Source organism: Oryzias latipes, chromosome 1 (genome assembly GCF_002234675.1).
Source record: "Oryzias latipes chromosome 1, ASM223467v1".
Classification (NCBI taxonomy): domain Eukaryota; kingdom Metazoa; phylum Chordata; class Actinopteri; order Beloniformes; family Adrianichthyidae; genus Oryzias; species Oryzias latipes.
In genome coordinates this window covers 28422894-28445513 of record NC_019859.2, presented here as the reverse complement: position 1 = coordinate 28445513, position 22620 = coordinate 28422894, and the positions used below count along the sequence as shown (strand labels likewise).

Genomic DNA, 22620 nt, shown 5'->3' with positions numbered 1-22620 from the left:
AAAGCAGATGATAAGAGAAGTTGTGGGTGACATCACCAGCAGGTGTCTCATTCTGAAAGGACTGGGACGATTCTGCTCCGATGGCCGTGTGACCACTGCAAGGCGAGTCATTACAACTCACTGTGAAGTCTAAACCAGCCCTTATACCCAGACATTCTGTCTGTTCTGCCGAAATGTAAACAAGTTTTAAAATAAAACTACAGCTGATCACCAATCCAATTACTGGGGGTATGAATAATGTTGCTGTCCAATTGTGGAAAATGTAAGTTTATATAATTTGTCATCCAATGAAACAGTAGAAATATTAACGCAATAAAAGCACCATCACAAAATGAACTTACATTAAGTTACTCAGGCCCTGCCTCACAATGTAGCAAAGATGAATAAGCCATCATGTTTGTGGTTTTACGTTTTTTACATATCCAATCCTATAGCTGCAGGTGCGACATACCACAAATACAGTACTTTTTGTTTCAAACAAACACACAGTGACAGTACTAATTCAACCTTTGTTTATTTTCTTTGAGCGATAATGTTATGAAAGACTTTTGTGTCGTAAATGCCAAAATATGTCTTAAAAATCTTTTTGACCTGCTGTTAAAGAATTAAGTAAAATTTAATATCGGAAATGTTTTTGTGTTTCTTAGTTTTAGAGTTCGCATTACAGTTAGTGATGGCGCAGTTGTTATGGAGAAAATTTCAAACCAGGAACTTCTTGTCACAAACGTTGCTGATCCCTGTTCTACATCTTTCAAAGACAGTTGTGATAGACACATCAACTTCCATTTGCCCTATGGATCATTAGTGTATCCAGCTGCAAAAGGGGCCTCTAGTTAGGAAGAGTCTGCTTTCTCGTTCCTTGGTATGGAAAACAATTTTGTCAATCAAATTCAAAGACCAGCTTATCAGATCGACTTTGAAAAATGCAGAAAGGCTGAACATAGGTACAGTTGCTCAGAGAGATAGACAAGACGGAAAAGCCTTGGCAGGGGCGCCGAAGGAAGATGAGTAGCAGAAAGAACATGAGGAACAGGGGGATTTTGGTCACAAGTCTGAATGTTTTTCTTTTTTTTTTTTTTTTTTTACTTGTCCTGTCAAACAGCTGAGCAGACAGATAGGAGGAAAATGACACCCATCTGGAACAACCCAGATATCCTTATAAACAAAAACTGTTGCAATTCTCATCTTGGCCAGTAGGGGGAGTTACATACTAAAGTAACTTAATTATTGATATAAGATAAATAACACCCCAGTAGCTACAACAAAAACATGGAATAAATAACTTCTTGGATTACCAGCCACTAAATCTAGAATTACTGAAAAGTTTAAATACAAAGACAATGACCTAAAGCAACCAGAACTGGGTTCCTCTTTGATTAACATTTCATTTAATAAATCTTATGCAACCTAGATAGTAACATTTTTAATTCTTATAACAAAATGGGAGGCAAACTTCAGCAGCAGCACAGATGAAAGCTTCTAGGCAGAACTTTTTCTAAACAACTTTAAATTGACAAAAAGTCCAAACTTTAATCCATTTCAAAACTCTTCACAGAATTTACTACACTGGACAGAGGATGTTCAAGATGGGTCTCAGTAACTCAGACATTTGTGAGCACTGTGACAGTAACCTGAAAGTTACATGCATGCGCTGTGGTTATGCACACCTGTCCAGGCTCTCTGGAAACAGGTATGTGCAGATCTATCAGTCTGGCTTAATTTTTCAATAACTGCTTCACTGTTGGCTGCACGTTGGCGTAGTGGGTAGCGCTCTTCCCTGGCTCACAGCAAGAAGGCCCCCGGTTCAAGTCCTGGCTGGGGGACATGAAAAACACAACATCAATGGGGGCCCCTTTCCTAGGTGTTGGGATGACTGGGCACTCTCCCTCTTGTTTTTTAGATTTCATCATCCACCTTAAAAGAACAAAAACACTCACTTGAGCACAGGTGCTATCTCACCGTAAAACAAATAGTAGACATGACTGAATGAAATGTTTCACTTGTGTTAGTCTGAATGCAGAAGTATGCGTGCATGAACAGTATTGTATTGTGTACATGTGTACTTTATTGGAGCCAACAGGTATGTTTGTAACACCTGAGGGTGTGTGGACAGGCCCTGCCCCTTTTAGATTTGTTACACATCTAAACCTGACAGTAGTGATTATAAACATCCATCAACTTGTTGCTTTGTGATGTTTTATGATTTTAACCCCCCCCCCCACACACACACACACACACACAAACCACCCTCAATAAAAGTTTAGTCTAGATTACTAACTGAGTTTATTCAAATATACATCTAGTGTGTCAGAAGATTTATAACCCCATGTCATAAAAGTAAAACATCCAACACAAGAGACCTTCAGTTCTTATCTGTTTATTTAGCTGTCGGACCGTGCAAGTTTAAAAAATAAATAAATGAATAAATAAATAAACAGGCTCACCCACAGTTTGAGAGCATTTAAGGGCAAGGACCAAAACCCCCACCACAGGGACACGGAAACCCCCAGGCTCAGTTGTGATGTGATCCCAGGTTTGTGGTCTTGCCGGAGAACTCAGTGATCCCTCTCTCTGCATGAAGAGAAGGCTGTCCAGGAAGCAAGCACCTAAGGAACAAGGCCCCCGTTGCAGAGGGTCTGGTTCCCCCGCCAGGTATGGGGTAGTGAACAGAAGATCAGAGGTCCCTCTTTCCTTGTGTAATGTATGTGTGTTTATAAGCGTGTGTGTGGGGTAGAGTGTATATAGTTGAGGCATAAAGGATGTGTGTAATAAAGGGTGGTGGGTGGGGCACTTAGAAGACATCTCCTGCTTGCTGGCAGTGATGTCCAAGCACCCCCCGAGCAAGGGGCCCTACATGTCTAAGTTACAATTAACAGCGGGAGGGGAAGGGTTCAGTCCATGCATCATGACTCATTCTTTAATAAAAAGTTTAGTTTCTGCCTAGAATGTTTCTGTTATACTGTGACCACGTATTTATTAAATAACTTTACACCTTTCTAAAGTTTTGCATCACTTCATTTGCTCCATTGTTTTGCTGTCATTGGTAATGTAAATACATATTTTCAGTCCTAACAGGTATCTTATAAATAACTAACTGATGAGAATGATGTTTTGGCAATAATTCACACTTGCTGAGGTTTCGTTTTAAACCAGATGCTTTAGAGAGAAAAATCTACAGTCTGAAAGATCTCATGTATTTGATGACTGTCCTTCATGAATATGGCCGTGTCATCTGCTAGCTAAATAATGGTTAACTGTTCTCCCATTGAGTTTACAGAAATCAGATTTTTTGAGGTCCTGATAATATTTCTTTTGCAATTCCAAAAAGTACTGGTGGGACTGGACTGCCTTGTCTAATTCCTTTGTTAATGAAAAATCTGGGAGAAATGCCACTTCGTAATCTACAGTAACTACACAGTTTGTATCATTATAGATTGTTTTAACAAAACTTGTGAAATTAGGTCCAAATCTAAATCATTTTAAAGTGCAAAACAGACATTTTTGCTCAATCATATTGAAAGCTTTAAAGAAATAAAAAAAATAAAAAAAGAAGCCATCATGTTCAATAGATTAGTATCAATCAGTTCAAGAACTAAGCGGATATTATTGTGAATTGATTGTTCTTTAACCCTTGTGCTATCCTAGGCACTTTAACATTGGGAGTTGGGTCATCTAGACCCACTAGACAGTGCGCTTAACCCTTTTTTCTTTAATGATTTGTGATCTTCACTGGTGTCCATGAATTACATGAAATCCTCTTCACCTTTATCCACCTTTGTCCTGGTAGGGAGAACACGTCAATGTTCATCTTGATCCCATAGGATAGCACAAGGGTTAAAAACCCTTATTTTGTGTCAGAAATAATCTGATTCATTCCTGTTTTCATTTTAGATGCATAAATATTGGTTAGAATTGTATAATCATTGAGGAGGGATATTGGTCTAAAATGATCAATTAGTCTGGCGTCTTTCCCAGGTTTAGGGATTAGGGTGATAAAATCCTGCTTTATGGTGGTTGGAAGGATGTTCAAGACAGAAATTTCATTTATAACTAACATAAACTGCTCTTTCAAACATGCCCAAAATATTTGTAAATGTTGATGGTAACCCCAACAGATCCTTGAGATTTATAGCAAAACTTCTAATGGCCTTTGCTGCTTCTCCCATTTAATTGCTGCTTCACACAGTTTTCATCCACTTTGGGAGCCAAATCCTTAAATGACTGTAAAAGGCATCAGCAGCCTGAGATGAGTAAGAAGAAGAGTACAACCTACAACCTCGTAAGGTTGCAGGTTCGATTCCCGCCTTGCACGCCCATGAGTCGAAGTGTCCTTGGGCAAGACACTGAACCCCACCTTGCCTCTGGTGGTAGGCGGGCGCCTGTGTTTGGCAGCGGAGCGACCACCAGTGTGAGACTGTGTGTGTGAATGTGTGTGTGACTGGGTGAATGGGTCTGTGACTGTAAAGCGCTTTGTCCTTGTAGGAAGAAAGGCGCTATATAAGTATACGCCATTTACCATTTTACTGTAAAACTAGAACATTTCTCTATTCATTTCTTCCATATTTGTACTTTCTCTGTCAACTAGTAATCTGTTATTAGCATTTTTCTCTTGCCTCGTTTTTTCCAGTCTACAAAAGGAAACTGAGCTGTTCAATCCATTTAGCCCCTGGACCCAATACGTGCACCTTTGACTTTAGATACGTACATGTTATCCAGTGAGGTTGGCAGGAGTGTAAATCTCTGTTTCTCGCTTTCCCTTAAAACAAGATTTGCATCAAATAGAATTAATTTCTCTGATAACTTCCATTTCTTTTTGTTTACTATCTCTGCTCAATCTTTTTTTTTTTAACTTGTCCTGTCCAACAGCTGGGCAGGCAGATGAGAGCTGACGGCCTCTTGTGTTGGAAATATTTTACTTTAACAAGAGGGGTTATTAATCTTTAGACAAACCAGAGGTATGTCTGAATAAACCCCTTTTGTAATTGAGGCCAAACTTTTTAATTTCAATCATGTTTGAAAATCTTTGGTGTTGGAACGAATGGAAAAGGAAAGAAGGGAAGAAGAGAGAGGGGATGTAAGGGGGGGTGGTAGGAGGGTGATAATAGCAGGGGGGGGGGTAAGACCATGAAGCAGCATAAAGCAACAAGTTTACTGGTTGTTTATCATTACGGTAAAGTTCAAATGTAGCACAAAAAGGGCGGGGCCTGTCCACACACACACTCAAATGTTATCAACACACCTGCTGGCTGAAAAAAATGTCCACATGTCAACATGTACACAAAACTGATAGTGTTCACACACGAATACTTATGCCTTTAAACCAACTAGTGTGAAATATTTCAGTCATTCAATCATGCAAACTATTAGTGCAAAGGTGAGCTAACACCTGTGCTCAGGTGAGTGTTTATGGTTTTCTAAAATGGATGGTGGAATGTGAAAAGAAGGAAGGAGAGTGCCCAGCCATCCCCACACCAAGACCCCCGCCGCAGCAGCAGCGGCAGCCTAAACCCCCCACACTGCAGCAGGCAGGGAACAACCGCCCCCCGGGCGACCCAGCCCGCCACCCAGGCCAGGGCCAGCAGGACCGCCGCGAGGCCCCCAGAGCCAGAGAGCAGGGAGGCACGGGGGGAAAAGGAGCGCCGCCCCAGCCCAACCAGGAGAGCAGCCTCCCCGCCGCGCCGGCAGAGCCCAACGCAGGGCCCCACCCAAGAAGGGCGCCCACAGCCCCAGACGAGCAGCCCACCACCCCCCAGAAGTTCCGGGCATCTCCCCCCCCAACCCCAGGTACGAGCCAGGACCCCCCAAGGGAGACCCGCTCCGCACTCCAGGCAGCCACCCACCCTGCCCACGGTTGGTCCAGGGAGGATCAAGGCAGGGGCCAGCCGCCCCCGCCCAGGAGGGGAGCGCCCCGGGGAGAAAGGGGGCCCACCAGGGATGTTGTAAACTTGGCCCGACCAGGCTCGGCCACAGTTGGAGATTTGGAGGGGCCCAGCACCCAGGGGCAAGGACCAGAACCCACCCCCCAGGGACACGGACACCCCCGGCTCAGTTGTAATGTGAACCCCCCCCCCGCACGGAGACCCAGGGGACACGGCCGCCGTTGCCAAGGGCCCCGTACCCCCCACCAGGGAAGGAGTAGGGGACAGATGGTCCTAGGTCCCACCTTCCTTGCAAAATGTGTGTACATGTATGTGTGTTTGAGAGGGTCTGTGTGTGCATGTGTGGGTGTTTATGTTGGAATGTATATTATGAGGGGGGAGGGGTGTGTGTACTAAGGAGGTGCAGTTAAAATTGGCAGTAGGGCACTCTGCTCAATCTTTTACTGTGCTTATGAATTCTGTCTAGCTTTGAATTTAAGAAACTCCCATTTATTCCTATGAGTAGTGCACTGTCTGTCATTAGTTATTAGTTAGTTATTAGTTGTCTGTCATTAGATTTCCTTTATGATCGCCTGAGAATAAACTTTATCCTCTAGTATTCTGGAATTCCAGTAGCCCTTGTTTTGGGGATTATTGCGAGGTTGAATGAGAATAATCATACAATCATCTGTTAATAGTGCTGAAATGTTAGCTATTCATGAGAAATTCAGTTGATTTTCATGTCAACTAGAAATCCAACCAAGATTTAGCAGATCCTTCTAGTTTAAACCAAGTGAATGCTTGAACATCAGGATTTTCACGGCATTTTAATCTCTACACAAATGAGGAAGAACTGGATTATAATGATGAAATTAAAAAGCCGAAGGAAATCTGTCAAGTTATTCATCTTCCACCATATTAAAATCACCTCCAATTATAAGATTACTGTTAGGATATCTTTGATTTAGTTCTTTAACAGAGTTTGTAAAGTCTGACAACTTGGCTTTGGTTTGTGCTGCAGAGCTGTCCATATATATTCCACAGAATTAAAAAATCTTATCATCTTTAATAAAACACAAAGTAACCAGTGACTGGAACCAACTCTATTTGTAATTACAAGCTTGCCAGAAAAATGATTTAGTACTATTGCGACCCCTGCTGATCAGTTGATGACATTGAACTTTTTGGCTTTTGCAAAACAAATACAGGGATTTTCTTTTAACAGAGTCCCTAAAACCCCTAGGATTTAGAACTTAAAGACATAAAACAAGAAGAAAAAAAAGGAAAACTTAATATAAAAGAAGCTGGTGTTTTAAATTAAAGATTAGCCACACCTTAACTATTTTCTAATTATAAAACTGATACTTTTGAAATCAAATAGTAAATTACTCTGAAATGTTTACCTGAAAAACAGTATAAATTGTTATGAGATATATGATGCAAACATACTAATGAAGACCCCCCAGATCTTGAAAAAAAAGATCTGGGGATCTTCTGTAAGTAAAGATAAATACTTAACTTAGTTTTGCTCTAATATGTAAACAAAGTGATTTAAATCAAATGTAAATAAACCAATAAACCTTTGAATAATTATAATTTATCTATTTCAATAGAAAAATATCATATCTCAATAACAAAAATCATTAATCCACCTCCATGTAAATATCTCACTCTACAGTGACCCTAGTCCTGTTGATCTATCCCACATTTCCCCTGAAGTACACACGACCACTCGAGCTTCCCGGTCTGCTTTACTGAAGTCCTTTGCAGGTCTGACAGTTCTCAGTGATTTTCCAGAAAGCATCTCTATGGCACCTCATAACGAACTTCCGGATGACCTTCTCGGCTGTTCTTGTCATCTTTTTCTTTCAGACCATGGATTTTCAAGTTCCAGCTTCATTTATGTCTTTCCAGTTAGGCAGCTTTTTCCCTCAGTTCTTGGTTCTCTTTCACTATCTGTGGTATCTCTCTTTCTGTCATTGCAGTCTTTTTCTCAGCCCCATTATCTTAACCAACCAGGAAATGTTTGCCACCATTATAGAGTTTTCACGCAGCTGACTTTCAGTTTCAGCCAAAGTAACCTCTTCTGACCTGGATTTAGACTCCTGTCTCGCCTTCACCATCAAAGGTGGTCCAGTAGATTTTGTGGTAGTTGGTGGTAGTTTCCTTTTCATGTTGGAAGTGACCTCCATCTGAGTATAGTCATGCTTGCACATGGTCTACAGCTGGGATGTAGCTTGCTTCAGACCAGTTTTCTTCAACAGCATTCAACTACCCCTGGCTGCAGCCTGCAGAACTGCACAACATAGTGGAATGCTGGAACGCTGAGGAATGTGTACACGCTGTGGAATGTTAACCCCGCCCACATTGAGTCTGTCTTCTTCATTGGTTTTACAAGTTTCCATGTGCTATATTGCCACCTACCGGTTTTTAAGGAGTTTTTCCATACCGTGAAGGGGGGGGGGGGGGTCTAAGGGCAGGAATAACAGTTTAGTTTTGTCTGTTTTGTTAAAGTTTAGTATTTTCCTAATGCATTCTTTGTATTCATGATCCCCTTTTTAATGTTTTTCATTGCGCTAAATAAAAAATTTATCCAGTGATTCCTGTCTTCTTATGCCTTTTACAAGTTTCCATGTGAATGTATTAGGGAGTTAATAAATTCAGTCTGGCCTCACAGACTCAAAAAAATAACACATTGGATGAACTCAATTTAATTGTGGGCAGGATTTCCATCCAATAAATATGAGTAACCCCACCTCAAAGAAAATTCTTCCATGTAACGAAATATAATCGAGTTAGTCGAACTCAGTTTTATCAAGAAAGGCAAAGGAAAAAGATCACGCAACAGAAGTCTTAAGCCAGATTCGAACTCAGAACCTCTGTATAATTAAGCCGCTAACTAAGCCACTGGGCGGTATAAATAAATAGATTCCTTATTTCTATAAATGAGGCTCGTCGTGTATCGTCTTATTGGGAGAAGCCGAGTTGAAACGATTTCATGCCACAGTTTCGTTTTTTACGTGGAAAAAACGAACTAAAGTTTTCACTTTTGAAAAGTCGAAGGATTTGAAGGACTAATAGTCATACCAGGCATTACATTAGACGAAGGAGTTGAACATTTTAAAAGTTCAATGGTTAAAATAGGTGAAAAATTGTAGCCGTGAGACGGCAAAAAGCATAAAGAGAAACAGGAAAACAGCATTCAACAGCATGCCCCTTACTTGAACTAAATTATTTTGGATTACTGGAGTTATAGGGGAAACTATTAATACATTTTGTGTTAGGTCAATTAAAATTAGATACAATCTTTTAAAATAAATATTTTTAAATAAAACAAACAGAATTTTATTGTGTTACATGAAAGAGAGACTTGAATCATTTTTTTGAGGGATACATAAAAAAAATTGCACCATTCAAATTTTCCTCCCCTCTGTTCTCTTTCTTCCTCATACAATTCACAATGACACAAAATGTGCTCCACTGATTCTTCCCCTTTCCTGCAATCACAACTGCTGTGACAAAGATGAATCAAATGCACGGGCTCAGCGTGGGCGGGGTTAACATTCCAGAGCATGTTCACATTCCTCTGCGTTCCAGCATTCCACAATGTTGACCAATTCTGCAGGCTGCAGCCAGGGCTTACTCACAGCATTAAAGTAAAATGGCAAACTTACAAAGCTGTTTTCCTCAAAACAAAAATTCAGTCAAAGCGCAACTGTTTTTCAGTAAGGCCGTTTAGTGTCAGTTTTAAAATTCTACCTTTTGCAGCAGAAAACAGAGCAAAAAGTGAGAGCTTAGTGAAAACCTATATAAATAAAGTTTGCAGTTACGTGTGCAAATTATCTTTGATTGGATCAAGCATCGGATTCGAATCGAACTGTGTACATGCGCCAAGAAAGACTTTATCGCGGATGCACCTAAATCCATGCGGGCAATGCCATAAAGCGCATCCTGGCTGCACGTAGAAATGTGAGAATAACTTCAGCCTTTATTGTGTCTAGACATGAATCAAAAGACATATGTCGGGTGGCTTATCACATGTTTTTTTATTGAATATTTATGTGGGTTTCTGTGTTGCATGACTTTGTAGTGGATTCCTTGATTCTTTGCATGAACTCTTGCATGGACTGATTGGTGATGCATGACACCTGCTAATGAGCCGCACCTGAAGCACACAGGAGTCTATAAAGAGGAGAACGTTTGAGTGAGCGGGGCGCGAGGGGGAGCAGCAGAAGGACGAACAGGAGCAGCATCACCAGACGAGTAGGTGCCGGTGTAGGTACCGGATGTTCTCGGGTTGCCGCATGTTCTCGGGGTCCTTCAGGGTCCTTCCAATGAGTTATATCACTAGAGGAGACATCACGTAGTTCCTCATGGGAGGAGAGCACCGCCATCTTGGTGAGGTCAAGTTTTGAAGACCAAACCACTTTTATAACATTTAATAAAGAGCTCTGTTTTTGCTTTCAATCACTTCATTATATGAAAAAGAAGAATGGCTTGAAATTGCTTAGTTTTGTTCAGAAATAAAAACTTCACGAGTACCCCTAACTTAACTAGTATTAGACTACTTAGATTTTTTCTATGTTCCTTTATTTTATTTTACTTATGTTTTTATTTATTTGTGTGTTATGTTCATTGTTTCTTTTTTTCCCCTCTATTCTTTATTTTCTATGTCAATATGTTATATTTGGCAATGGTGACTGATCTTCGAGGCAATATTGATTACATCGTTATTGTTCGTTGTTAACGTTTATGTCATTGTTAATGTATGATACCGCAATTGTCAATAAAGTTTTTAAAAAAACTTAGCGACGTTAACTCATTGGTCGTGGCAACTTACAGCCAATCAAATAGTGTGACGTCATCATTGGTCGAAGGACCCCGAAGGACCCCGAGAACATCCGGCAACCCGAGAACATCCGGTACCCACACCGGGACCGACACAGGGGAGGATCGCTGCGGCAGGAGCAGGCTTCGGACTGACAGCGGAGGAGTCCCCCCCCCCCACCCCCGAAGGAACGCTCACCGGGTGAAGCAGCTCGGGGTGAAGTGGTGCCAGAACGGGTCGCCCTACGAGTCAGTCAGACGATCGAGCGCTGGCTCGCAGCAGAAGAGCAGCACCACCAGAGAGCGGCCAGGGACCAGCAGGAGAGCCGACTGGAGAAGAGAGGCGTGTGGTCGGAGCGAGGGGGGCTGCGGAGTAGGACCAACCCCAGAGGCCAGTTGTGATGGGCCTGGAATGGATGTGATGAATCGCCTCTAAAGCGTTTAAAGGAACGTATCTGGTGTTGTGGCTATTGTCTGGCCTTGTTGAACTGCAGCTGAGTTTCCTTCTCCCCATTCCAGTGGCGTGCAGGAAGGGGCCCACTGCTGAGGCAGAAAAGTATTAATCGGGACCCCTTTCGTGGACTGCTGCTCACCCACTGTTTTAAATTGAAGGACTTGCTATTTTTTTTCTTTACTATGCATGAACTGCCAAGATGGACTCTTAATGTGTTTTTATAAGCGTGTTTTTTTGTGATCGATTTTGCTCCTTTTACCTGGCCATTTTATGCTTTTGGGACTTTTAGAATTTTTTAGCTTTTTTTTCTCGTGGTAGTCACCACTGGTACATATTAAAGATTTTTTTTGACACCAACATATTTTAGAATAGAATGCCTTTATTGTCACTGTACACATGTACAATTCACATCACACACACATGCAGGGAAATTAAAGCCGCTCACTATTCAGTGCAAACATACAAGAGAGAAAAAACTCGCAGAATAATATAATAAAATAAAATAATTTCTCAAAATGAAGGGCACAATTTACAAATTACAAACTACAAAAGAACAAAATCTACAATAGAAATTTCTGCAGAGAGGTAGTTATGACAGAAGAAACCTGCTGTGTCCATGAATGCAGAGATATTTTGCGTTCATCCTAACGGTGGAACTCGTGCTGGTATCCCAGAACCTTGCGCTGAAGGCGCGACACATATTCACATGACTGTTTACATGGTTTCACAGGACTGTGCGGAGCGGCATTTCTCCATTCATTTTTGCCAGCTCACACACCGTCCCAAAGCTGCTCCACTGCTTGGGGACACAGTTCTACCTGGGAGACACGGCTCTCCTAAGTCTGGCAACTCGCTCACACAGTGCAGCTGGACCAACTGCGGTCTGAAGCCTCCTCCAGACTGCACACCATAACAAAGCACCCTCCCCTGCCCGCAAACACAAAGCCACAAGTCCGGCTGCTCTGCCCAGAGACATGGTTTGCCAACGTGGAGCAGTCGGTTGGCCCTGTTCACGCTCCAAAGCCTTCTCTGGAGCGCCACACCGTCTAGCTATGACGTAAAGGCCAGAGCAGTAGTGACTCACAATTGTAATAAACTGTTTACATTCACCCGATCGGATCAACAATGGGCACAACCCACAGTTGCACTACAATTTTAACTTTGGCATATTTTCCTTGTGCAATATTGTTATGAAAGAACTTTTCTGAGTTAATCTTAGAATATAAAGCCTGCTGTTTGTGAATTAAATAAAATTTCAGATTTTTGGAAATGTTTTTGTTTTTCTGTTAGAATTCACATTATAGTTGGTGATGGCACAGTTGTTAGGTAAAAAATTTCGAATTGCCACTTCATGTCATAAACGTTGCTGACCGCTGTTCTATACAGTACAGCTATTTAAAAAATTCCACATCCATTGAGAATGATTACGCACAACTTCTGAAGGCGGGGCCACTGAGGAATACCAAGTACTGAAGGAGACTCTCAACAGCTTTTTGTCCTGGACTGTAAACAAAGAACCAGAATAGACAGCCTGTGTTCAAACCCCCCCCCCCCTTCCTTCCACACACACACACACACACCCACACACACAGACACCACCCCACACACAACCACACACCCACCGACACAGCTATAAGCTATAAGCCTGAATGTCCCTCCAAGTATGTGTGTGTGTGTGTGTGTGTGTGTGGTGCAGTAAAGTAAGTTGTTTGATATTGTTTTGAATTACCAACAAACAAGAGTCAAATTTACATAAATCCATGTCTGTGATAAGAGCAGGCAGACTGCTGGTTCTAGAAGCAGGAGGTTTATTTACTCAGCTCAAAGTCCACAAAGCTAAGTCAGGATCAGGCAGGCAGGAGTCAATAATGAGCATGAGAGCATAAGAAAAGTAACAGGATCAGGATCCAGGCGAGATTTGGGGCGGGCAAACAGAGTCAGAGGCAAACAAGGTAGGAAACAGAAGATCAGGTTCAGGTATAACACTAGGTAATGAAGGCAGAGTGGCACAAACAATACTTCACACTGAGTGAGACTCAGTACAGTGTTTAAGGATGCTGTAAGTGATTATACATGAAAGTCAGTTGTGTGGCATCCAGGAAGTGTGCGCTGATGTTACAAGGAGATGTAGTGTCTAGAACTCTTGGGACAGCTGGAGACAGAGTTCTGACTTCTGTCAATGTCTCACTTTACAAAGAAAACTCAGATCCAAATGAACAAATATTTGTATTTTGTATTTATTTATTTAAGGGACAATGCATACAACAAACAGTGTAGAATACTCTAAAAGTAATGAGACACTGTAAATATGCAGGATTGTAGCCTAGGCTAATTTCCATCCTCTGTCCCGTTCTGACCATGGCCAGCCACCTAGAGACTAAAAATAAAATGAGTAAAACAAAGTAAAAATGTACATATATAGCGTAAAATTGCATTAAATAAATGACATAAAATTAACATAACTCGGATAACATTTAAAACTGTTTCAAATGCATAGTTGCCCTAAATATACATCAATAAAATCGCCAAAATCAGAACAATACTATGACAACTGTGACCACTTTTTTTCTCCCCCCAATGGTTTATTTTTACTTTTTTAGCAAACAGTTTTCTTGCATTGTCCCTAAAATTAGCTATGAGTGCAAGTTTGGTTTTCCAGCAGCCAAGATCTTAATTGTTTTGAGAAAGATGGAAGTGTGGAGAGAGCTCTCGAATGTTTTCTGGGATTGTATTCCAGGTTTGAGAAGCTCGAATGGAGAAAACAGTCTGTCCAAAGCTGCTTTTCTGGAAGGTTTGATGCAGTCGCCTCTTGAACTTGCTCTGGTGCTTCTGTTTTCTCTTTTTTTGACAAAGTCCTGAAGTGGGGGAGGAGCCAAACCGTGAAGGATTTTATAGACCAATATGCAATCTGTATGTTGAATCATATTATTGAAGCTCAGTAGATTGTGTTTCTGAAGTATTCTACAGTTATGGTGACTTTTAGGCTTTTTGTCCAAAGTTTTCAGAGCTTGTTTGTGAACAGTTTGTAGAGGTTTCAGAATGGTTCTGCATGCTGATGCCCAGCTGGTCATACAGTAAGTCATTTGTGAAACAATCATTGCATTACAGTACAGCTGAGCAGCTTCCAGAGTTAAGTTGTTTCTAATGTGTCTAAAATTTGATAAATTTAATTTAATTGAGTTAACAACCTTTTTGATGTGTGATTTGAATGTTAATTGTGTGTCAATTGTTATTCCTAAATATTTATATTCAGAGACTGATTGTATAGCTGTTCCATTTATCAATACCGGAGGGGTGTCTTGGTTAGTTGAGCTTTTGGAAAAATACATGCACACGGTTTTAGATACATTGAGAATCAGCTGGGATTTTTGGAGCCATTCTGAGACCTTGTTCATGGCTGATGTCAGCTCTTGCGCTGCTTGGTATCTGTCCCTAGCATGAACATAGATGACAGCATCATCTGCATAAAGCTGGCATTGCACATTAGGCGGGCAGCAGCTAGGGAGGTCATTGATGTAAAGACTGAACAGTAATGGGGATAATGATGAGCCTTGAGGTAATCCTAGTTGATTTTCTCCACATGATGATGTTGTATTATTGACTCTGACCTGTTGTTTCCTGCATGTCAGGTAAGATTCCAGCCGGAGTAGAGTTCTTGGTGAAAGATTAAAATGATGTAATTTTTCGGTTAAGATATCCCTGTTGATTGTGTCAAAAGCTTTCTTAAGGTCAAGGAACACAGCTCCCACAACTCCTCCTCTGTCACTCTTTAGTTTTAAGTTTTCGAGAACAGACCGCTGTTTCCGTAGAACAGGGTTCACCAACCTTTTTGAGACCGAGGGCTATTTCATGGGCACCAAGTGGTATGAAGGGCGCCACTAAAAACCTCCTAGCCCCCCCCCCCCCCCCCTAAACTTTTAAACCTTTAAAACTTTAACTTAATTTTAACTTTTTAAACATAAATGTAAATAAAAACAGACAGGAATATTAATCCTCACATTAATGGATTACTCAACCACCTCAACCTATTCTCAAAATCTCAGAATTGATATTGTTGTCATTGACAGACATGCCGTGGTTGTTTGTTGAATATTTGCTTCAATAAAAAAAAAAAAAGATTTTTTTTGGGTGCATTCCCTGCGGGCGCCACAAGGGGTGCTCGCGGGCGCACTGGCGCCCGCGGGCACAGGGTTGGTGACCCCTGCCGTAGAGTGATGCTTTCTAAATCCAAATTGCATTTGATGGAGGTTATAAGAACTATAGTTAAGATGTCCTGCAAGTTGTTCTGCTACACACTTTTCCAGCACTTTTGACACGGCTGGCAAGATGCTTATTGGTCTGTAATTGCTTATTTCTGTTGGATCTCCAGATTTAAGGATTGGTGTGATCACTGGTGTTTTCCAGAGGTCTGGAAAAGTACTTGTGTTTATTGATTTGTTGATTATGGTGGTAATAGGACATACCAGTGACTCTTTGTGAGTTTTTATAATTAATGTGCTCAGGCCAAATGCATCTTCGGCTTTAGAATTTTTGAAACCACCAAGTATTTTTCCAATTTGTTCTTGTGATACTGGACTTAGACAAAACGTTGGTTCTATTACTGAAGCAGGCATTACAACAGGCTGGATTGTAACAGGAGACAATGTCTGTGTCAAGTTTATGGCCGAGGTCACAAAATATGTGTTGAAGGCATTTCCTAACCATATCACAAAATGCTTTCAAAATATGAATTTACAGACAACATTAAGGGGATTATAAAGCATTTTGGAAAGTGTTGCGCCACATTGCATTACAACTGCTGTTGAGTTGTACTGTAATCATGATATCTGCAACGTCATCTGCAAACCAGAAATTAAAGTCGTCAAACCAGCACATCCAGTGTAGCTCCGCACCCTTCTCACCGACTCCAGAGCTTGTGTGGATGTTTGATTGGATTGACACCAGTCCGACTCACACAGCTGGACAAGATCTCTTGAAGGTAATCACATTTCTTTCTGTTTTAAAGGTTTGGTTTCAAGAAAAACGTATCAGTTCTTGTGATGAATTGTCAGCATTTTTCTATTTAATTTTTGTAATTGAAGCAGGTTCTTCAAGTAGGTTGTTTGACTTTTTTCAAAGCATTTTCCACTGAGTTAGCTAAGGTGTGGAGTCGCATCATGATGCTAGAAATGTTTGTTCAGTTCAGAAGGTAATCCTCAAAGCCAAAACCACAGAAACCAATCTTCACGTTTTTAACTAAAACCATAAAGAGGTGGAGCTATGAGCAGATTATGGAATCATCTCCTTTGCTGGATTATAGTAGATGAGATTGAGGCATGTGCTTTATTTGTAAAACACCATTCATGGGGTATAAAAGTGTTTGCTGAGAAACCAAAGCATCCTCTGCCCTGTTTTGTCTCCTCTTGAAAAAGAAATGCAACCAAACCTGCTTTCCTGCCCACGCAAAAGGGAGTTCTAAATTCTTGGGTTTATAAAATACAACCAGGTCTGATGCTTGCTTCTTACCCCGATCTATGATTTTTTTGTCCTGTCTTACCTATTTTTTTTCAACCTTCAAAGCTGTAGGTTTTCTGAAGATCTTTCGAGTTTACCTCTTCACCAGAACTTGATAAAATGGAAAAGCAGGGGCCCCCTACTGATATCCCAGCGCCACCCTACCCTGGCCCACCTTTGGAGCAGAGCACGTCAACCAGCCAACCACAACCGCCCTCTTATCCAGTTTCACAACAGATGTACCCACCACCCCAATCGGCATCATACCAGACAGCTCCTCCCCAAGGTAAGAGTACAGGGATGTAATTTGAGCACCCTCACCTGCACCTTCACCGCTCCATCTCTGAGGTTACCTCTCTTTCATCAGTTCAAACTGCACCATACCAGCAGCCGCAGATGCAGATGAATCCTCAACTTCAGCAGCAGCCTCAGTTTCAGCCGCAGTTTCAGCAGCAGCCTCAGTTTCAGCAGCAGCCTCAACAGCAGCCGCAGCATCAGGTGGTACAAACCGGTGAGCTACTGCTCCTTTCAAAAGACCATTTGATTTTGGTTGAGGGTGGATGTCACAAATGTCTGTCCTGTGCCCTTAGTGAACCATATGGTGGTGGTTCAGCCGCATCCCACTGATTGCCCTGGACAGATGCGGTGCCCCCATTGCCAGAACACTGTAGTGACGAAGACCGAGCACAAAGTGGGGATGCAAACCTGGCTCATCTTTGGTGTGCTGGGAATCATCGGGTAAGTAAAACCCTAAAATGGCAGAATATCTGCATCCCTCCAGCACGGAAGCTAAAAGTTAAAAAACAAAAGACTTAATCTAAATTCTGACAAGTGTTTTTATCTTTCACTTCTTGACTTAAACAACATGGAAATAATCAACACAGGTTGAAATTAGATACATTCTTTCAATACCTGGTGTCAGCCTCCAGACTGAATTGTTTTCTTTTTATACTTTACATAAGATGATAGAAACCATCTCATGAGAAATATACAAATACAATCTTAAGGAGAAAATCGTTTTTGTTTGTATGCATGTGTGTGTGAGCTGTCGTTGTATTGTGTAGATGACCTGTTGGTGTGTTGTGTGAAGAAGTTTGGAGCCAACACGTATGTTTGTATTATTTGAATGTGTCTGTGTACAGGCCCTTCCGTTTGGTCCAACAAGAAAATGTATACAAACAACATTAATATAAATAAAAGTTAGCCTCAAATACAAGAGGGGTTTATACAAATACACACCTTGTGTGTCAGAAGATTCATAACTTTGTAGTGTAACAGTAAAATCTGTCCAACACAAGAGGCCTTCAGCTGCTGGACAGGACGATTGAAAAAAACCTACAGGGAAGACTTCAGAATTGACAACAAGCCACAAGACTATCAAGATTCCTAGCTAAGGAGGCTGGCTGTTTACAGGACTCTACAGTATGTCCAAGCAGATCAACGGAAACTAATGGAGGGGCAAAATTTGGCAGGAATCAAAGTGACCATGCGCTTCAGTAGATTATCAAAAAGATAAGATTCAAGAACCTACAGACTTCCAAAAAGAGTGGAACAAGGTGGAAGAACAATAGATGGGCTATCAGGTTCCTCCGGTCAAGTCACTTCTGAGCCTGGACCAAAGGAGGCATCACCTCAACTGGGCCAAGAAGAAGGAGCCCTGGACTGGACTCCTATTTTCTGATGAAAGTGTGCCTGTCATTTGGGAATCAAGGTCCAAGGGTTTGGAGGAAGACTGGTGAGGAGCAGAACCCAAGCTGTTTAAGATCCATTGGGAATTTCCACAGTCAGTCAGGATTTGGGCTGCCATGTTTAGCGCTGGTGTTGGTAAACTCTGCCTTCTTATAATAATAATAATAATGGATTGGATTTATCTGCGCTGTTCAAGACACTCCACATACTTGGTGACTGTAGCTGCCCTGGGGAAGACTGACAGAGGCTTTGCTGCCAGTACACGCCTACGGCCCCTCTGACCATCACCGGGACATTCACGCACATTCACACACCAGTGGAGCCACACTGGTGTGTGGCTTCAATCCAATATCACTGCAACAGTCAACCAAAATGTTCTAGGGTACTTCATAATCCCTTCTGTTAAGGATCTGGATGGAGATGCAGATTTCATCTTACAGCAGGACCTGGTCCCTGTTCATACTCTTTAAGTATTGAAGATGGACATGTCATTTTGAAATTATTTGATGTGATTATAATATCCATCTTTACTTTTTTGCAAAAACAGAGAAGTAAAGGGGGATTTCTTTACATAATTCTAATATTTGGAAATCCTGTTTTTGTGGGTTGAAACGCGAATTTATGTAATGAATAAATAAATAAAACACAGGGCTCCAGACTGCGACCAAAATTTGAGAGTGTGCGCCTGAATTTTACATCTAGTCGCACATGTGCTACCTGTAAATTTGCCTCCCCCACCCTACGTTTTTTTTATACATTAAACGTGGAAGGGGCACGTCAATGATCAATGAAATGAAAAATTAAATAATCAATGAGATGCGAGCGCACACACACGCGCTCGCACACACTCGAGATGCGAGCTCACACTCGCGTTTCGTTGAGTCACGTGTGTCAAACTCAAGGCCCGGGGGCCAAATGTGGCCCTCCATTTCATTTTATGAGGCCCGCGAGAGCATAAAATTTTTTTATTTTCTTAAACTAAAATAAAAAGAATTGGTGTCCTTATTCATATCTAGGGGTAATCTGACTTGAAATATCAGATTGGGCAACACTGGGACTTAAACACTGCCAAAATAACCTAACCTGACAGTAATGTAAAAGAATTTATGATAGAGTAACAAGCAAACTGTCACGGTGAGGGAGGCTCGAGAGCCTGTAGGACCCAGACGCAGAGACGGGAGGCCAACGGGTTCAGGACTAGAGGGTTTATTTAACAAAAAGCGCTGCCGAGCAGGATGACAAAACAAAACCAAAACTTACTGTGACGTGGAACAAGGACGCTAAGACAAAAGGACGTTAACACCATGACCAGAAGTTAATGGACTAGCACAAAAGGAAGGCAGAGACAAGACTTATATACAGACAGGGCAAACAAGACATAGGTGAACACGATCAGGGCAGATGGGGACCAAAGGAAGTACAACTCAAGACATGACAAGACAGGAACCCTTTCAAAATAAAACAGGAAACAAAACCAAACAAGACAGAACAAGAACTAAAACAAAAACCAAGACAAAACAAACTCAAACCATGACACAAACATTTTTTATGCAACTGTAATTTTCACTTGAAAAAGTTATAATAAATAAATAATGAGTTATTTAAAATTAAGGAGTAGTTACATTTTTTTTCTCATTACATTTAGTTACATTTATAAGTTATATCTGGCCCTTTGAGGTCAGCAACTATGCTGATGTGGCCCTCAGTGAAAATGAGTTTGACACCCCTGCATTGAGTGATGCCTGTCTGTGAGGCGGTCAAGTGTGTGTGAGAAGAATAGGGAATGGCCACTGTAAGTGGCTAAAATGCGTGGAGGGGGAGGGGCCTAGAGATGATCGAGCGTGCGTTAACATCTGTGGGAAGGAAACGGAGACAAATATCATCACAACCTGATATGTGCATCTGAGCTATGAGTAAGAGAACTATTGATTCATTCTTTACGACCTGCGGCTAGTGTACCAGTGCCAGAGTCTAAAGCAGGGGTCTCAAACCCACAGGCTATTTGCGGCCCCCAAGATGATATTTTGCGGCCCCCGCCTTAGTATGAAAGTTTAATGTTAATGCGTCCCGCCAGTTTGCATGAATGACACTTTTACATTGTCGTGCGCGGAGCGGACAAAGCAACCGATCACAGTGGGGTATATGAGTCTTGGGGGCGTGACAATGACCGGGCTTCAAAGCAGGAAAACATTAAACGCAGGACATCTGACAGCCCCCTCCACGGACCACATTAAGGAGTTCCTCACTTTCCTTTTTAGAACGTATTTATTCGCTCGTAATTTTCTGAATAGATGCAGTCAAGGCTGAACTTTTCTCTGGGCTGCACAGACCTGGAGGAGGGTTATGGTTAGGGTTAAGCGCGCGGCGGCATATCAACCTCGATCAAACAGGTCTCATGCACGGCTGTTACGGCAGCACACCGCTCCCCCAGAAAATGGTTAGCTGAGGAGAATAAATGTCCCACACCTACATGCGTGACAGCTAACGGAGCTCTAACATTAAACCTGTGAGAGCGACAAGATTTAGTCTTAGACACACTGAAAATACCTGTGGAAAATGCAACGATGGACGCATTTAAGATGAACCTCGCCTGGATCGTTGGGGAGACCAGGGTGGGGTGGGGGCGGGATACTAAGCACTTTTTCATTCTGAATGTATGGTATTTTCTTTACTATTTGGACTGTCATGACAGTGATGGTGCTGTCAGTTTACCTTGTTGCATCTTCAAAAGTGCAGAATAAAATGTGACACTGAATTAGAAACAGCACATTGTAATTTCTGCATCTATTATTAAAGTATTTATTAGTAATGCAGTGGAAATATTTACCCCTCTTTTCTTCACACAGATGCTGGCCCTGCTGCCTCATCCCCTTCTGCGTTAATTCCTGCAAAGACGTGCAGCACTCCTGTCCCTCCTGCAACAACGTGCTGCATGTGCACAGACGCATGTGATGACCTGAATGCCTTGCAGACTAAATCCAATCAGCTTCTCTCTATTTTGTACATTAACCTATTCTTCTCTTTGTCTGATGTGCAATCAAGTTGTGAACCTGAAATGTAAAAATTTGAGAAAATAATCAAAACAGCCTCTTTTCATGTAATGATTGCTCTCCTCCTGTACAGTAAACATCAGCTGCAGTTGAATTTTGAGTCAAACTTATTTGAATTCCTCTCACATAAACCCAAAAGGTATAAGTTGGTTAAAACTAATCTAGTTTTTTGTTTCATGGCAGTACATGTGTGATCAGGTCTGATTAGTCTTTGAACAGAAGAACATTTGGAACGTCCAGGTCAGGGTTAGGTCAGGAAGGGCATCTGATCTAAAGCCAAAGGTAAACCACGTAGGTTCATTTTGGGGTGATCATTGAATAAACAGCAATGATCAGTTTTGTCTTCATGCTGCTGTTTACTGCCTTTTTGAAAACCAAAAAGATGACTTTATTTATTACCATAAATTGTTCAACTTGCCCATTTTGTTTAAATTGTGATCAAATATGTGCACTTAAAAAATTACGAGGCAAGCTTTTCTATTTTGTCATTGTACAAAAAGTAATTAGGAAATTGCTATTTTTAAAGGTTTAGTATTAAAGTCTACCTACTTTAGGCCTTTAAACAATTTAATTACTTTTATTCGATTTTAAAGTTACTTTTACTTTACTTAGGGTAAAGCTTTTAATAACAAGATTCATAAAAAAACTAGCAGAAATACATTTTTGTCTTGTTGCATACCTGACTGTTGCTTTATATTAATTATGTCAAAAAAGATACCTACCAATAGTCTTTGTTCTGATCAGAACATGTTTTTCAGAATCATGTTTTGTCACTTTTATCACTTCATTTTTTGTCTCTCGCATATAAATAAATAAATCTAAATTTAGCATTTAAATTCATTGTCTGCAGTCATCTGGTCATTCTGGTTTTGCGGTTTCTGCTGACGACAAAAGGTGTGGCATGTTTGCAGACCAGGCTTTCCTGGTTGTTCAGACACGACTGGAATGTGAGTATTCCTTCTGTGGCTTTGCAGTGTATGAATAGATAGCAACAGATAGAAAGCAGATGATAAGAGAAGGAGGGATATTAGTTTATAACATGTTTTTTTTTATTCTTCCCATCTTTGACTTCATCGCTTGGTTTTTCATTAGCGTTTACTCAGCAGCAAACGCACCAGCAATGCCTCCAATTGAGCAATCTTCAGAGTCCAGATCATAGTAGACACACCAACCATTCAGCGGATCTATTACTCCTTCATCACTGTGAAAATGTACTGTAGCCCCCATCTAACCACCCCCAGCAGAGGGA

At 41.3% G+C, this 22620-nt stretch overlaps 1 protein-coding gene across 1 annotated transcript; it reads left to right on the top strand.

The window, feature by feature from the left end:
- Nucleotides 1-16015: 16015 nt before the first annotated feature.
- Nucleotides 16016-22202, top strand: LOC101169836 (cell death-inducing p53-target protein 1 homolog). Its single transcript, XM_004066139.4, has 5 exons — nucleotides 16016-16117; nucleotides 16699-16918; nucleotides 17000-17143; nucleotides 17223-17370; nucleotides 21168-22202. The coding sequence occupies exons 2-5, from the start codon at nucleotides 16753-16755 to the stop codon at nucleotides 21271-21273; spliced, it is 564 nt and encodes a 187-aa protein (XP_004066187.1). The 5' UTR covers nucleotides 16016-16117; nucleotides 16699-16752; the 3' UTR covers nucleotides 21274-22202.
- The last annotated feature ends 418 nt before the right edge of the window (nucleotides 22203-22620 follow it).

Bases quoted from the DNA above. Each gene is read 5' to 3' on its own strand.
- LOC101169836 (XM_004066139.4), top strand. From the start codon at position 16,753: ATGGAAAAGCAGGGGCCCCCTACTGATATCCCAGCGCCACCCTACCCT. The intron at 16,919-16,999 runs GTAAGAGTACAG...CTCTTTCATCAG, and splicing joins CCAGACAGCTCCTCCCCAAG to TTCAAACTGCACCATACCAG. The intron at 17,371-21,167 runs GTAAGTAAAACC...TTCTTCACACAG, and splicing joins GGTGTGCTGGGAATCATCGG to ATGCTGGCCCTGCTGCCTCA.